This window comes from Psittacula echo, assembly GCF_963264785.1.
Source record: "Psittacula echo genome assembly, chromosome: 1".
In the NCBI taxonomy this organism is placed as follows: Eukaryota; Metazoa; Chordata; class Aves; order Psittaciformes; family Psittacidae; genus Psittacula; species Psittacula echo.
Window position 1 is genome coordinate 92,205,435 of NC_137735.1, and position 12,089 is coordinate 92,217,523.

The 12,089-nt window shown below is 41.0% G+C and overlaps 1 protein-coding gene across 1 annotated transcript in view; it reads right to left on the reverse strand.

Moving 5' to 3' along the window:
• Positions 1–12,089, reverse strand: part of STAB2 (stabilin 2) — a gene marked incomplete at both ends in the record, with an annotated part of 81,705 nt that overhangs the window by 60,161 nt on the left and 9,455 nt on the right. The window contains 6 exons of the mRNA XM_080609595.1: positions 1,392–1,525; positions 5,389–5,522; positions 6,543–6,739; positions 8,755–8,880; positions 9,189–9,284; positions 11,509–11,578. Coding sequence (XP_080465721.1) covers positions 1,392–1,525; positions 5,389–5,522; positions 6,543–6,739; positions 8,755–8,880; positions 9,189–9,284; positions 11,509–11,578 — 757 coding nt within the window. The remainder of the gene's footprint in view (positions 1–1,391; positions 1,526–5,388; positions 5,523–6,542; positions 6,740–8,754; positions 8,881–9,188; positions 9,285–11,508; positions 11,579–12,089) is intronic.

The window sequence follows — 12,089 nt, forward strand, 5'->3', positions numbered from 1 at the left end:
ATAACCTGCTGGTAATGCAAATGTCAGCAAACACGCAGCTAGTCATAAAAACAGACACACTGAATATTAATTAAAGTTGTGCTACCCAGATGGTATTTCTGATTCCAATACAGTAGTGGGAGACCAATGATACTGCAGCTGAAGGCATTAGCTGTTTCTAATATTCAGCTCTTTCTCCAGGGGCTTAAAATCAGAACTGAAAAAATCTTTACAGTCGTTACAGATATGTTGTATGCCAAAGAATATATCTCAAACTTAATATGCTGTATTATAAACCAATTTGGACTATTCTGCTGTGTGTTCCTAGCTTTTGAAAGACATTAATGTGGAGTAAATGTATTGTAAGATAACCTGTGTGGTTAATGTGTCATTGTAGCTTCTGGTTAGTAAATTAAATGGTACATATATGTCCAAAACTTAACCGAAGAACATGAAATTGAGATTGTTGTTTACAAAAGGTGGCACTGAGCATGCTGAGCACTTTTTAGATGCATAAGGAAAAATGCATAGAGAAGCTCCAACTGAGCTCTTAGTGCTGCAGCAATGGATTTCACTCTTCAGTGCTGAATTTGAAGGTCACTGCTAAGTTTTGTCCTTGGTCAGCTATGGGGGATTCTTATTCCATTTTGGTCAGGAATTCAGGATCTTTATTTTAATCATATGGCTCAGTGAAAAGGACCAAGAAAATTATATTAAGCAGAAGGAAGTTTTTCATATATACATATTTAACTGAAAAATCCATCTCTATTGTAGCAGTGTTTGTCCATAGCCATGCATCAGAAGATGAAGACAGTTATGTTATTCTCTTTAAGGTGACTGCAATAACTTAAAAAGGCTGAAAGCTGTGAGCCCTGCCAGGGGCTCCATCTCACTTCTGCAGAGATTTTGGATACGTAGAGAACCCTCAGCATTGCTGGGTCCTGAGGGTGATGGAGACCATGGATGGGATCAGTCTCTTCCATGTGCCTCCTTCCTCTTTCCTGGCGAAAGCAATGCAACTGCTGATGGCTGGGGACCAGGGAAGAGAGACCCAGCTGGGCATCCTGATGTTTCTGGTGGACTTCTGTGTGTTGTTCTTGATCAAATCTCAATTATCTAAACTAATGAGGGCAGGGAGGAAGAAGTAGTGGGATGATCCCATTTATTCCACTATGGGGCAAAACCCACTGGTGATACTGAGTGAAGTGTAAGGGGTTGCGGGAATATGTTTGTCACTTCTGCTTGTAAATTCTTGCAGATTGCATGGCATGCTACACAAAGGCACCCTTAGGTGGTCAGGGTGAGCTTGCAGGGAGTAGCGTACATGCTATGGCACCTTCCTATGGTGAGGAGCACTGGGACAATATCAACTCACCCAGCAGGAGCTGACTCTGCTGCGTGTGGTCACTTACCCATGAGTGATAAAGCAGATGTCAGTTTGCCTTGCCACCGCCCTCCCACTTCTGCGTTCAGGTCTTGGAGACGCTCCATCACGTTCCCGTAGCACACAACCCCATTCCCCACAGAGCCCCCCTGGCATGTACACCTGTGAAGGGATTGTCATTTTAGCTGCATGCTGATGCCCCTTGGTGTCATCAAGGCTCTTTCTAAACCTGTGCCGGCTGTTACCTATTGCTTCTCTGAAGACATTTTTAGGAAGCTCCAGTGCATTTTAGTTCAGTCTTTGCTTCTACATGCTGTCAAGTGCGTCAGTGTGTAGGGCAGCCTGGTGGCTGCTTGCCTGATGTGATGTCCCTCTATCAGCTGGCCCAGAAGGCAGTGCTGTCTATCTTGCAGGACCTCTTTGAATGGAGCCATGTGACACCTCTGGCAACTTCACATCCCAATATGTTACCAGAGCCCAGAAAGCCACCGAATGTGCCTGCCTTGTGGGCGATGAGAGGCTACGGCCTAAGTGTATGGAATGCCACAATGATACCTGTACTTTAACATTACCTTTTCTTCTAAAGCTGCTGTAGCAGAAAATCTCTTGCTTTCTCAGATGTATGCTTTATGCTGCTGCTGTCTCTGTACTGAAAATAGCAGCTCATCTATAACACTCTTGCTGTCCCCTGGGGACTCCAGCCTGTGAGAAGTGTCAGTGATGTATGGTTGACACAGTCTTATGTACGTTCAAAGCAGACTCAGGTCACGGTGCCTGTGGGAGGGACAGGCAGTGCCTTGAGATGGGCTCAATGGTCTCACTGCCTTGGGATGGGCTGCATTTGAAGTAGTGTGCTGCATTCAAGGCAAACTCTAAAATTTATGGCAGAACCACCACAAATGTCAGTCTGACATTTTCTGTTCTATGAGGGAGGGAACACTCCTCGTGAAAAAGGAACATTATGGCCATGAAAGCCCTCAGTGTCATGAGAGAGCTGGGGATGAAATTGTTGATTGACACATACTTGCTATTAGGTGCAGATGAGTACAAACGGTAGTGCATTTCAAAGAGCAGCTAGGACTTGTGTGTGCCTTGGCCTTGTGTCAGCCTGACTGCTCACCAGGAGAAGTGGTTAGTACTTTCTAAAGCATCTGAACTCTTCAAGCCTGCCTCAATGTGAAGGGCCATCGATACCTGCTGGTTTTGCCAATCTCAGATCTTTCTATTGTAGTCTTCTGAAAATCAGCCCCTGCTTGGCTGTGCTTGGGAGACTGGCTGGAGGTGTCAGCTCAGTCATTTACTCATCTTCAGTGCTAAAATTAAAGCAGGCACTTGGCAGTGTGCACAGAAAGAAACCCTTACTATATTTAGGAGGCTAAACAACTGTATGGTATGTGTTGTCAAACATTGGCTTTTAATAGGGCCCTTCCTAATATAGTCTTCAGCATGTTCAATATTCACATGAGCCCTGTCTATAATGATTCATCTCTCTGGATAGGATTCTGAAGGCATGGTTAGAGAGGCACATTACTCTACACAAGCAAAAGATGTTCTATATATAGCTAATGACCTTGTTGTTTGCATGTGCTGGTTGTTACACATCTGCCACTCACACCCCACAGCAGTATCAGTCTGATGCCAAGTCATCTCCTGTTTCCCACATATGGTCTCTACCATAGCTGTTTCTCTGATGAAAACAGTATTAATTGAAAGTCCCCACAGTTCCTGCAGGCTGGGGGACTACATACAGACTCAGAGGGATATTGAGATTTTGACCAAGAGGCTCAGCCTTTGATTCCTTGTGGTCCTGGGTAGAAATATCAGCCTAAAAGCATCTTAAATGTTTAGGATACAGTTCTAATGATCTTTTTAAGGGGTTCTCTTGGGAAGAGGGCATGACTGTAGAGCCTGGTTGAATAGGTTAGGGCTGGGACAGAGGAGCAGGTCCTCCTTGGCAGCTGACTCATTTCTTCTGATGGGGTAAATATTGCTTTATAAATGTATGCGTACAGGCAAGACTGAAAAAGATGGGAGCTATCACTGCTTCAGCTTACTTAGGAGAACTGCATCTCTCTGGAACAGAAGAGCTTAGCTTTCTGTCTCCATTTGAGCTGAATACTTGTATAACAGAGTTTTGGTTTATGAAACTATGATTTCTATGTTGAAGACTTAGAATAAAAGTAAGAGTGGGATTAAAAAAAGAGAATAATTGAGTTTAGTTGAGGAAAGCCAGTTCTGCTTGGAAATCAGAGAGGTCATGGTCTAATATGCAGTGTAATACTGCATCAGTTGAAGCTTCGTAGCTTCTGGGCAAGGCTGAACATAATTACTGTGCTGAAGCAATGCCATAGAAAGTGTCAGCACTCACTCAGGAAAGATCTATATGGAACAGAAAATAGAGACAATCTTGATTTTCCAGGAGGTTGCCATGTTATGTTCACAAATCAAATGTTTGTCTTATTTACATCTTTGTCTGTACATGAGATTTACTTCTGTACAAATAATTTGATCCTGGAGAAAGTAGAAGTGACTGTAAGAGGGAAGCTAACAGCACAACTGCACCTTTAAAAAAGTCCCAAACCTGGCCTCTGTTACAGCTTTGTGTTTTAGAAGTAAATAACCCCACCAAAACAAGCCTTCCCAAATACATTTAAAGTCTGGGATGCAGCCAAAATACATTAAGTGTTTGTCACTTATCAGGAACAATTTATTGTGCCCACTTTTACCAATCGATGTTTTTCTTTGTAAAGTTCCTCTTTCGTAAATGGATTTTCCATAGTTGGAAACTATCCAGTATAATTTCAATATTTTTCAAATACATAGGTTTAGTTCGATTTGAATCCCACTGCTTTCTTCTGTATTTGTTTTTGCCATTAAAGGTCATTGAATGAACGATGTGCAAAGCATTTGGAATGCTCGTTTTCCTCTCCAGTCATAAATGTTTAATTTTCCTATTCTAAAATTCTCAAAACTTCCTCAGCTGTAGAAAATTGAGTTGCAACAGTGAAACAGTGACAAATCAGGAAAGAAAGGTCCTGATTTATGTGATGTGGAACTTCACAGTAGATTTTCAACTCATATTGAGAAGCATGGTAGTATATGATACTAGGTATAGTGTAAGTATATATTAAGTGCAACTAGAGGGTAGTATACTACCTTCTAGAAATGAACTAGGGGATATTTGGGATAAACTTGTTTGAAATGCACAATATCTTACACAAAGGTGATGTTCATATTACAATGTAAGAGAAAGCTGCATGATGAAGCAAGTACTGGCAATAAGAATCCAAATTCTTTGGTTTATGATAGCTTTGTTAAGTTTAGTGTTAAAACCGAGTTTCTACATCCTAACATCTGTGTAGCAAACTTCTGTGCAGGAAAACAAACTCTGGCAGAGGTTTTGCATTAGCCCATGTGCTTGACTGGAGGCTTTGAGGAATCTGCTGAGGTTGGTGTTGCTTTCAGAGCATGGGGGTCGGATTCCCTAGTTGTATCTGTATTAGTGTACTAAAAAAGAGCGAGGGCTGCAGCTCTGTCCTGTGATAATTAATGCTGATTAATTTTTAGCATGCTGCCTGGCATGTTTCTGGCACACACCAAGGAGAGTTTTCCCAGGCAGTGCCCAAGCACAGTTGAAGGGATAACGTGTGCCAGGAACTGCTGCCAAGAGGCAGTTACTCTGTTTTGGAAGAAGAGAAGACTTTAGCTGTGAGCCAGACGCTGGATACTGCTTGCCCTGAGGAGCAGAAAAGAGGTCTTGGTCCTTTTTATTTACTAGTGTAGAATTGACCTCTGAGTGCCATAAAAATAAAACTTAACAGGTATTAGCAGTTGGTCTGATTTCATCAGGCACTATGCTAATTGGCTGACCCTAACCCTATTAAATCTTGTGATTTGTCCTTAATAAAGAAACCATTGAGGATAACTTCAGGAGGTGTTCATCCACTGGATTTGTTTTAGCAGCCTGTTTACTAGGGGGAGGAAGGGGAAACTGGGTGAAACCTTTAGTAAGCAAAAAGACTCACGTAATCTGTCCTGGTGCAGCCATTGAGCATTTAGCTTTTTTATGGCAGGTGTTGTTTGTTTCACAGATGTCCGTCATGCTGCATCCTTTCCCAGGTACAAAGTTTGTATAGTGCTCCTTGCATTCACAGTGGAACTAAATCAGAAGAATGGGAGACGGGAGAGAAAAATTAGGTGTGCACAAATTGTAGATTTCAGCGTGCTTTCTGGAACTAAGGTTTAAAGACAGTGAGCTTTAATTAATCACCTAGTGAGTTCGATGCAAGTATAAAGCTTATCCACATTTATACAACTCCTTTCTAGGTTTTATTCATTCAGGAAAACTGTTGACTCTGAGGTAAATTTCCTTCAGATAAAGTCTTGTAGATTCACTTTTTTGACCAGAGGACATTTAAAATCAGTGTGGGTAGGTCAAATTTGTATCTCCGTTCCACAGCTTTCTGCCTCCCAAAATGAGTGCCAAAGCATACTATTAATGAGTGAGGTGTGTCAGAACTATCTTTTACACACCAGCCATATACAGGTCACTGAAGCACCCCTCAGAGGAGCAATTTATATGACTGTGAACTGCAGGATGACCCTGGATGACCAAGTCCCTTTTTGGCACTTCAGGGTGTCCGGGCAAAACAGACAAACAGTTTTTGAAGTATTGCTTTCTTGATGGTGAAACGTGGCTTTACAGAACTGAGCCAGTTCCCAACAACATGAACAAAATGCAGCCTTTATACAGCGCCTTTCATCAGGTGTCCACAAAGACACCTGTTTACTTCTTTCTTAAATACACTAACTTTAGGCCTGTATCTGGTGGTACCTGTGTAAGGAACCTATTGGTCCTTCAAGCCCCCTCTGGTCAGAGAGACAAAATTTAACTGGGAAAATTTCATTTCAGTGCCTTCGTTTTGGGGAGGCGAATCTGAGCCAAAATATTCTAGGAAGAATAACCCCTGTTGCCGTTCCCATTTTCAGAAGGGAAATGTGGTATACGTACATTGAGAAGAGAGGTAGAGTGATACGCTCCTGGTCAACAGTAGGGCTTATGCCAAAGCTAGGATTAGAGTTTCATCTCGCTGAGGCCTTTATGGCTTCTTTTTGGAGAAAAAGTATTATCTTAGGCATTTGACAGAGGAAACATCTGGGGCATTCATTCAACACTAACCTTTCCTGGACCGTCATATATACAAATAGTGGACTGTGCAGGGCAATTCCCGTACGTTGTTTGGCAAGGGTCTACAGGTAAGCAGACCTGACCATCCCCTTTGTAACCTTCTTGACAGGTACATCTGTGCTGATTTGGTCCGAGGTAAATGCAGTCAGCATTAAGATCGCAGACCTTTTTGGAGCATGGGTTGATAGCTTGTGAAAAAAGAAGTAAATGAATTATTGCCTGCGGTTTTCAAATTGAAGACAAGGATTTGCCAGAGCACCTTCATGTCAAACAAAGCCCGGGTAGACTAAACTTCTCATAACAGCCAAGTCCAAAGTATTGTGGCGGCATGAAGACAGAAGGGAGGAATGTGTTTATGCTAACATAGCAACTAGCTGTTTGCTTTTGAACAGAAATGATCTTTTAACTTGGGAAACTGAGTTATAAACAGATTACAACATTTAATGTGCTCATTAAAGTATCACAACTATTTCCTGTTCTCTGGTGGATTTTAACTAGAGAAGGTCAGGTAGGTGACAGAAGGTCTACACAAGCTTTAAGCATGTGTTAGATCAGTTGGAAAATATTTCTTAATACAATAGGCCTTCACTGTTTTCTTTCCGGTAATTAAACAACATAATGTCATCTGTTCAGCAAGTACTTCAGTTGAGTATTCCACACTGCTGTGGTTTCAGGACTAAACTGGAAGCGACTTCCACAGGCCATTTTTATCGAGGCCATGGAATTATTTGTTCTTGTTCAAAATCCAGCAGTGCTTGAAGAAATCTTCTCACACCTTTGTGTTCACCTTAGGATATAATTAAGCACACACTATAGCTAGAAAGTGGCAGGCCCTGAAATCACCTAAAAAGTGGTGCTGCTCACTATCTTCCCCTCTCCTCCACCATGTGTTCCCCCTCAGATGGGACTGAGAAAGTTGGCAATGCTCAGTTTCATTCTTTCAAGCCTTCTCTTCTGCTCTGGTGTGAAATCATGCATACGCATATGCACATGCTCAAATCAATTATAAGCAGTGGCACCTCCAAGCTGAGCCTGGGGCAGCCACTCCTATCCCCACTTACGTACTTAGCTGTACTGGAGCTGCTTGTCCTCTGCTTCCCAGCCAGTCAAATATAAAAGACACTGGCTTAAACCACAGGCAACCCTAGTATCCAAAGGTACTGGGACAGAGAATGAACATCTATGCAGACCGCATGAACATAAACCCCAAGAGAGGCAGGGATACTAGCATCCTCTGCTGGTTGCTGCAGTTTGTCTCCTGATTGTCTATGCTGCCTACTAGAAGAACCTCACGTTCCCTGAAGAGTGACTTTCTAACATCTTGTGCTTGGATGGTGTTCAAGCCTATTGAGAGAGGATGACACCATAGCTAGGACCAAGGGGTTTGAATGTAAATATTTCCAGATGGAATAAAAGCAATTGAACCTGTGGCCTGATCCAAGACCACATTTACTAAATACTGCTTCTAGCATCAGATGCAACCATTTTCTTCATTGCAATTGGTCTAGAAGGAAAAGCTGATGCTGTAAGACTAATGTAAGCAGAGGAAAGAAAATCTGGACTCCTGTAATACAGCTCATTTGAGAATTCAATGGCAAGTTGAGGAGTCTATGAAGACAACTTTAAGGTAGGCTTTTACCTCTGGCTGAGATGCTATTAGCTTTGTTTCATGAAAAATAGGAAAGATAAAATGAGCTTTATTTATCTGTAGGGTTTATGCTTAGTGATGAAACTGAGCCACCTCATTCCCTGCCCATGGCAGGGGGTTGGAACTAGATGATCTTAAGGTCATTTCCAACCTTAACTATTCTATGATTCTATGATGGATATTCAATAAATATAAGCCTTTGGTTGCTGTTTTTGATGTTTATGGAAGCAAAATATGATGTTGAAGTTTATCAAGTAGAAGGACATGATACTGATGACCCAGGATTCACACTGTGTATTTCATGGAGGTTTACTAGCTTTACTCTGATTCCTTGGAATGAAGCTTGTTAGCCTTTGGACCGATGGGCTTCTGAAGCACATTTTAGGGTTTAGTTTCATTCTGAAGGAATCTAGTTTGTGCACATGAGACTGATTGGGGATATGAACCCAAGAACAACTAGATGGTGAGATTTGGTTCAAACACTTACTCAGTATCTGAAATATAATACTGATGATGTTGTATACAAAGAACTCTGCAGACATGAATATTACTTACGTTCACATTGTGTACCATCTCCATGGTAGTTGGGCAGACATGTGCATTGCAGTTGTCTTCCATCTTTGCCTGAGGCAGTACATCTGGAGTTTGCAGGGCACTGCAAGGCCTCGCATTCAGCTATTGCTGAGGGACAGAGTGTGACAGGTTAAGCTGTGGCTGCACTTTGTACCAAGGAGGCATTGTGTTCTGCAGCATACTAGTTTAAAACATGCCTGATCTAGGGACCATAAATTCCACTGCTGTTGTCATTTTTCTGGCAACTGAAGTGGTGACAATGATTAGGGAGCCCACACACAGGGTTTGAATTTAAGTGTATATTTGGTCGCTCTAGAGTGATTAATTTTACATACAGACCTGTGACTAATTTTACATTTGTCGTTACCAATTCTAACTGCATCAGAGCTGTTGAATGTAGAAAACAATCTACTCACGCTGATCACAGTTGAGCCCTCTGTATCCAGATAAGCAAGTACATCTTCCATCCCCTGTAATTCCACTGTTGCACACTCCATGAATACAGTTGCAAACTGTATGGAGAGATGGATTGGCTTTACTGAATAATAATGGTGTTTGGAAAGACACGTTAGTGGGTATTCTGTAGCAAATAGCATCCTGGCCAACAGCTTTGGCCAGACCAAGCTTTGACCCAAGTTCCTGAGTTTAGAGGCCTCCATTAATGAGAAGATCAATAATCACAGTTACATATATCAATAAATAACATACTGATTTTTGCAGGCTGTTAATAGCCTGGGGCCTGAAAATTGTCAGGACATACACTATTATAAACACCAAACTGTCTGGTTGCTGATACTGCAAAGCTTGTAAAATTTGACGTAGAATCTTGAGACAAAATTGAATGTAGTGTGTAACATAGACCATTTTTATCACAGACCATTTGTTAACAAATTGCTCATTTTTGCTTCAATTCTGTCTTATACACCTCCAGAAGAGATGAGTTTTGTGACCCTTTTTTTTCCCCATAAGCAGAATTTATTTAGTTAAAGGGATGATTAATCACTGTGTAGGTTTCAGGCTTTTTTTCTGGCCTTGTTCCTATATTCTGTCATTTCTGGTTATAAACCTTGTGACAATATGTGCACAAGATGCCATATTCAGAGTCGACACAACTATGAAATCCTTTTTGAAGGATCTGTTGTTTTAAGCCTTAAGTATACTTAAAAAGCTCAAATATCGAAAGCTGACATGTAAAATGTTGCTTAAATTAATATACAGCTGAGTCCTCTGGTAGCTTCCTGGAAAATAATTGCATTTATGATATCGAATTAATTCAAGTACCCCATTTGCAGGAAAACTGCTCAGTCACATTTCTATGTATCAACACTGGCATCCAGTGGACATCTGGTGGAAAAAGTGCCTTTGAGTCAGCAGTGGTGTAGGATTAGTATAGAAAAGCCAACACAGATTATTTAAATTGAGGTAATTCGTGACTCTTCTAAAATGTCATTTCATGTAGATGTCGAGGGAAAAGAAAAAAGATTTTTACTTAGAGATAAACAACTATTACCAATTAAGAGATGTTTCTTAATATACATTTTTTTTTCAGGCAGCTTTCTGGTTTGACAGTTTAATGCTCAGCAAGGGTAAGGAAGGTAAAGCAAATACTAGAAATCATTAACAAGCAGGCAAAACTGGAAAAATATTATACAAATGTATACACTTGTGATACATATACATTTTAAATGGTGAACATAGCTCTGACCGCTCCCTTAATATGTCCAGCTTCCCTTAATAGAAGTATGGCTAACCAGTGAAACCACAGAATCATAGGATGGTTTGGGTTGGAAGGTACCTTAAGGCTTATCCCGTTCCAGCCTCCCTGCCGTGGACAGGGAAACCTTCCACTAAGCCAGGTTGCTCAAAGCCATATTGAACCTGGCCTTGAACCATCTACCAGCCAAAAACCGGAACTAAGCCAACTCCATCCTTTTTCACACCTTTGATTGAATTATGGAATTCTCTGACACTTGGTACTGTGGAGAGCTAAAGCAAATTGGACTCAGGCACAAGGTAGTTAATTTAGGGAGGATCGATCCAGGATCCAGAGCCTTTAAACACTGCAATTTGAACTCAGTCTCTGGTTGCTTCTACTCTTTTCCTGGGTATTAACTGTTGGTGTCCAACATGGGATACTAGGCTAGAAGGACTTTTGGCCTGTTTCCAAGTGGCTTTTTTTGAGTCTAATGTACTGATTTAAATACCACGTATTTCATGCCTTAATAAAGATGGTCTGGTTTGCAGATATATTTATAAACCATACCAAAATACTGTAAGCCACTGTAAGTTATGCACTTGATACGTTCCCACCCAATATTTTAACTACTGTAACAACCTTCTGTATTTAGATTAAATAAATGGAAATCCATAATTTTGAGTGAAAAGTGGGAAAGGTAACAAGTGGCTACCTGAGAGGCACACCTGCAGAAGCACACAGATGATGCTAATCACTGATTTATTTGACTATTTGCTATATAGCAAAGATACTCCAGACAAGATTAAGATATTTTTGTAGTACTACCCCATGTTGTCTGTACAGTCCTGAGTTGAATTCTGCCCCACTGTGAATGAGGAATGCAGTAGCTGCCTGTTTTCTTTTCTCATTGTGTTCCCTGAAGCAGATAGCAACTCTTGATAGGACCAGTTACCCATTTCACCGTTATTTTTTAGTGTTTAGTGAATACAGCTTTCACTTACCTTTCTTTCCCCACTTCAATGAAACAAGCTCAAACTCACCTGATGTGCAGTAAGGACCAAATAAATTATCTTCTGCACATTCTTCACAGGCTGTACCACCAAACCCTTTCTGTGAATTACAGAATGGAAACAAGAAATTAAGCTTCTCATCTATCCCTATGCAGATAGGTACATGCTTAGCATCCTGAAAACAGCATCTTTAGCTGCCAAAAGAAAATAACACAGGTTAATCAGCAGGTTGAATCAGCAAATCAGAAATGACTACTGCAAACACTGTCATTTGAATGATTTTTTCCCCCTCCTTCTCTCTGCCTTCTTAAAAATAAAGGTACTAATAAAGAACAGTAATCAAGCTTAAAGCCCAAATCAGTCTTACAGTTGTTAGGTTTTATTTTCTGAATACTTCTCACTCTGTCTCTTTTCCACGTGTCCCATATGTGTTTTTGATGTAATGGAAAGATTAACCAGCAGAGGGGGAGGTAGAAAAGGTTCATTTAAGTTGTTTTTATTTAAAGATCTTTTTGGCTGAAGTTATTAAGCACTGCACATTGCACTCTCCGCAAAGGAGCATTGTAGTGAGAGTGTAGTCTCAAGCACAAGTACTTTCTAATGAGGGCCAA